This window comes from Poromitra crassiceps, assembly GCF_964638095.1.
Source record: "Poromitra crassiceps genome assembly, chromosome: 18".
NCBI classification, from domain to species: domain Eukaryota; kingdom Metazoa; phylum Chordata; class Actinopteri; order Beryciformes; family Melamphaidae; genus Poromitra; species Poromitra crassiceps.
Window position 1 is genome coordinate 19,271,388 of NC_139636.1, and position 5,644 is coordinate 19,277,031.

A 5,644-nucleotide genomic window follows, 5' to 3' on the forward strand; every position below is an offset into this window, starting at 1 on the left:
TGCTGTTACTACAGTAGTGTCAGACTTTAGGGCCGCTGTTACAGTACTACAGTAGTGTCAGACTTTAGGGCTGCTGTTACTACAGTAGTGTCAGACTTTAGGGCTGCTGTTACTACAGTAGTGTCAGACGTTAGGGCTGCTGTTACTACAGTAGTGTCAGACTTGTTGTCATGTCGCTAAGATTATCCGCAGGTCCGCCATCCATTGTCGTTGGAGAGATACAGTATAGGGAGTTGCGTGACCCACCCTGAGGCTCGATGTGTGTGTGTGTGTGTGTGTGTGTGTGTGTGTGTGTGTGTGTGTGCGCATGTGTGCGTGTGTGTGATCACGGTGAGGGCGGCATCTTCAGAGAGTTGATGGATCCTCCGTGGCTTCCACTCCCCGTGGTTCCCTGTGCGACCCACTGGACCACAGCAGAAAGACAGGAGCGCGAGACAGAGAGAGAGAAAGAGAAAGAGAGAGAGAGAGAGAGAGAGAGAGAGATGTTTTAGATATCAGCACCCCAAACTGGGCAGAGTCTCTCAGTCTGACGACTAATATGACTCTGGGACAGACGGCCAATATTTCGGGGTTTCCGTTGTATAGTGGATGTCGGCACCAAGAGTTCCTCTTCCGTGCGTTATTGTTTACAGTCCAATTGACGCAAGAATGAAGTTGGAGCTGATCGATTGTAGGTCCAGATGACATTTCGTCTAATAATAGTAATAAATAGATATATATGAGGTAAACAATGACGGAAGGGACAGGACGTCCGCTCTACAGCAGAAACCCCGACATATCAGCCATCTGTCCCAGAGTCATATTATCTTATTAGTGGTCAGACTGATGGACTCTGGGGGCCCAGATTGTCAGCAGCCAGAGAGTGACCACCTGGTAGCCCACAAACATCACTTAAACACAACCACAAAAAACACACCGGCAACATTCACACATTGAAATCAACAAACATACATTCACTATTGGACAAATGAAATGAAACAAGCTTAAGTGCTAACAAGCATTAAGGCCATAATTATGCAGAATACCTCAGTGTAATGAAAGACGGCCTGATATGTCGCAGCATGCCATCACCTCCACCTGAACCCTGACAAAACCACTTTATACTTTCATTACTTTTTCTCTTTTAACATGATCTATTTTATTGTTATGATCCCATTACTGCCATTGCATTACAATTATTTACTGTTGTGGTTATTGTTGTTATTAATCGTTATACTCTTTATTCATTATCCTTACTCATTATTACTATCATGGCATTATTCTTCCTGATTGATGTACAGTATGTTGGCTTTTGTTCTTGTTTTGTGTGTGTGTGTGTGTGTGTGTGTGTGTGTGTGTGTGTGTGTGTGTGTGTGTGTGTGTGCGCGTGCGTGCATGTGTGCGTGCGTGACGTCTGTGTGTGTGTGCGTGTGTGTGTGTGTGTGTGTGTGTGTGTGTGTGTGTGTGTTTTGCAATATAAATGCTTTAGCAACACATGTCATGCTCATAAAACGCTTTGAATTGAATTGAATTGAATTGAGAGGGCGAGAGGGGGAAGCGGGTGATGCGATCCAGTGAGTAGGCTAACAGATAACGGTGAGAAAATGTGACTCATGTAAGTAGTAATTTGAACTCCGATTTAACCCAGCTCAAACGTACCAATGCGTTTAAATCTGGGGCTGAATATGCATGAGTGGCTGCTAAAGGTGGGCGAGTCTGTCAGAGAGCAATTCCACACGCAGTCCAGATTGTCCGCTCATGCAGCCGTCAACGCTTTGCTCTAAATAGATCATTGAATGACGTGAATGGACTCTGGAGTCGCATGTGTGGAATGTGGCATGAGACTGAAAGCCCAAAGCTAAGCCACACATGGAATCAGAAGTGAGGATATAATGTCCCATTCCCCGCCATATTTTTGGGCTGTTCTCCGCAGGTACAAAGCACAGAGATTTGCACCCCCTCCATCAGTGTCGGGGGTAACGCGTTACAAAGTAACGCATTCCTGTAATCAAATTACATTTGTCAGTAACGAGTAGTGTAAGGGACTACAGTTCCTAAATCCAGTAATCACATTACAGTTACTAATCAAACACTTAAGTTGTTACTTCCATTTGGGTTTGAATCTGCAGGATTATGGAGAAAACATCAAACGTGCTTTCAACATGCTAACAAGAGAAAGCTAGCAGCTAAAGGCCCAGGGAGTGGGATCCACACTGAGTCAACCTGAAGCAGCAGGTAACGTGAAAAGCAGAGATAAACAGGTTTGTTGCATCGTCAGGGGAAATGTTGCCACAGTAGAATCGCCATCTTTCAGAAACATAGATCTTAAGTGTATGTCCTTATTAGGATAGAGATTTGTGCTGATATGTAGGCATATGTACTGTAGCATAAGGTTTAATGTTGTTAACTGGCAATTACGTGTCAATATCGCACACAAAAATAAAAAATAAATGAATGAAAAAATATGCATGCATTGTACCTAAAAATGCAGTTACGTCACAATGCATCTCAGGTGATGTTGAGGAGTAACGCAAAATGTATGTAACGAGTAGTGTAACTAAGTACTTGGTCCAGGGAGTATAAGTAAAGTAAGGCATTACTTTTTTAAGTAATGTGTAATGTGTAATATATTAGTTTTGAGTAACGACCTCCAACGTTGCCCTCCATAAACCAGGAGAAACTCCCAGGCCTCAAGGTCACCTTTAGTCGGATTTTAAGCACCAAAGTCGGCCTCCATGAGACAGGAGCCCAAGCCTGGAGGTCACCTCAACGTGGATTTTTATTTTATACTCTGTTGATCAAACAAAATCTACCAACAGTGACATCTCCCCGCCGGTTGCACGAGCTGCTAGTTTTGGCTGAACTCAAGAGATAATTGTTTTTATTCTGTGGCCCAACAGGTAAATTAGCTCTCCAAACTAACGTTAGTGAAAGTGTTGTTAATTATGAGATATGAAGGCATCAAACCTGCATTTTAGGCGTAACAATTTTCTCACTGATGTGTTTCTGGAAGCTAATGAAAGCATAAATAATAAAGAATGTTAACCCTATTGACGCTAAATGAAATTTATATGATAATTGATAGGATAAACACATTCAAGACCCCAGCCGTAAGATTATCAGCTATTGGGCATGGGGGTATTTCACAAAGTTAGCCAGTTGTGAAATAACTTGTGAAATTCTGTTTGTATTCTTAGCAATGACCACCATGCATGACTGAATCGTATTCCTAAACTTATGCAAGTTTTGTTTTATTCATTCAAATCATCAGGAAAATGCATGACCTTTTTCACCGCTAACTGGCTGACTTTCTAATTCTGCTTTGTAATATTCATATAGCCTAAGGCTCCTGCACACATCTACTTGCAAATCACAATTTATTGTGTCATTAACTTGTGATTTGCAAGTAGATGGTGTGCCTTATATGTTTTTCTCCCACCACCCATGACTGAATTTGTCGTGTGCAAAATTAAATCTACCCTACAGTGTTCTGTTGCTTTGTGAAACACGCGCCAGCTACTGAGATTTCTGGCTTAAAAAAATAGTCACTTTCTCGCCCTGGCCTACTGTACTGTACTCTGTTTTGGAACAAAAACACCCCGCTTATTGAAGTTTCAACTTTTTCAGCTACTAGAATGAGAAGCCTTGTTCTCAAGCCAAAAAAGCAGATGACTAAGCAGTATTATTATTATTCCAGCATGGTGATATAATAACCTTTTTCTGTAGCTTCTCTTGGAGGTCTGCTCTAATTAGCCAGCTTACTCATTGCAGTCCACCATATGGAAAAGGAGGGGTGGGGGGAGGAAGGTGCAGGTAAGTAAAGGTCTTAGATTACGGTACTTAATGTGTCTATAGACTCAATCAATACTTACACTTTTCTATACACAACACAACAGCCAGTGACTCATTTCGGTCACACCTCTCTCTTTATGAAATGTCAATATTTATGACCCGACCCGCCCAATCCAGCCTGTCTTATCTGGGAACAGGGCCGTCGTGCAAGTCAAAAATCTGAGAGGGCGACTCTCGGTGGCGCCGAGGGGCGCCGCCATTTCTTTTAAAATTAGCATTAGGATTAGACTGTTGTGATGTCATTATTCAGTTTTAACCATCAATAATTGTTCCTTTTCTCATTAGAGTAAATACTGTATATTTATTTCGAGATTTTTGTCAATTATTTGTGCTGTTATGGTTATTATTAGCTTAGTCACTCACTTCTACACTAGCTTCTACACTGCTCCCAATGGATCTGGATCCAATGGATCAACGTCCTGTGTTCTTCTACACATCACGAATTTAACACAGAATAATACATATTTTTTTCTTTCTGATTTCCCGCCATTTTCTCCCCAATTGTACTTGGCCAATTTCCCCCCCTGCTGCCCCGGTCACTGCTCCACCAATCTGTTGGCAAGGTAGCACGTGGTAGGATCACAGAATAATACATCATTAATGAGTAGTTTATTAAATCAGACACGCCGACAGGACCGGTCAGGATCTAATGTTAATTAATGTTGTGTGTTCTTCTACACATCCAAAAGTTCACACACAAAGCAGCCGGCGTCCTCCTGACAAATATATTTCAGAAGCTAAAAAGTGTAATTCTGTTTGCCCTGGAGCGCTTCCTCTGTCCTGTCAAGTTACAGTAGTTATTACTGCTTAAATGTCCCAGGATATTTGCTGCAGTGACAATGCCACACGCTGAGGATCCCAGCACGACTCCAGGATGAAGTCAAGGATGGAGCTTATTCTGACGGACCGCTCTCTGCTGGGTGTCGGCGTGCTTATTTGCTCTTTTAGCTCTCTAATAGCTCTCTCTCTTTAATTCCTGTTTTTCTACATTTACCCATACGTGCCGTGCATATTATGCATGGCACGCACGCACGCATGCCCTTACACGACCGCACGAGGTCGCAATTGGTCATTTTCACCAAAATCAACCAACGTTGTCGTTTTCCTTGTGAGGATGGGCTGAGAGCTTAATGGAGCGGTGTTGTGAGTTTAGTGCAGTCAGTTGAGTCTGGCAGTTGCTAAGAGATAGTTTTCCATCAGTAGGTATTACATGTAAATACCCATAATAACAGAGTGACTGGCATAGAGATTTAAGAAGTCTAAACCAGTCTCCATTCAATTAACTACGCTGATGAAACTCAATTGATTTGATTTGAAGTGTTAAGTCCAGCAGGGGGAGCAGTGTCTTTCAGACCACCATGTCTCCGTTCTTTAACCACTCATTCATGTGGCGAGGCGGAAGCAAGCGGGTTTTCTGCTTTCTCCATTTCCTCAGCTTTCCACTCAATAGTATCAAAACTGGCATGGAATGCATCCAGGGAATGTTTTGTTGTTGTGGTGGTGGTGGTGGTGGTGGTGGTGGTGGGTGTGTGTGTGCGCGCGCGCGCGCGCGTGCGTGCGCGTACGTGCGTGTGTTTACACACAATGCCTGAAGAGATCTAACTGGTGAATTATTGATGCTCTCAGTCTGTGGTCAGAGGGTCCCTCCAACACTTCTGAAACGCTCTAAAAGCCTGTAGAGTGGAGAATAGTGTGTGTGTGAGTGTGTGTGTGTGTGTGTGTGTGTGTGTGTGTGAGACAGAGAGAGTTGTGTATGTGTGTTTGCAATAATGCATGTGGGTGTGCATGTTATTCTATTTTTGTTTTTATATAT

General features: G+C 42.9%; 1 protein-coding gene across 1 annotated transcript in view; it reads right to left on the reverse strand.

Annotated features, from left to right (window-relative positions):
• Positions 1 to 325: 325 nt before the first annotated feature.
• Positions 326 to 5,644, reverse strand: part of syt9b (synaptotagmin IXb) — a gene marked incomplete at its 3' end in the record, with an annotated part of 38,205 nt that continues 32,886 nt past the window's right edge. Inside the window, exon 8 of the mRNA XM_083654540.1 lies at positions 326 to 403. Coding sequence (XP_083510666.1) covers positions 326 to 403 — 78 coding nt within the window. The remainder of the gene's footprint in view (positions 404 to 5,644) is intronic.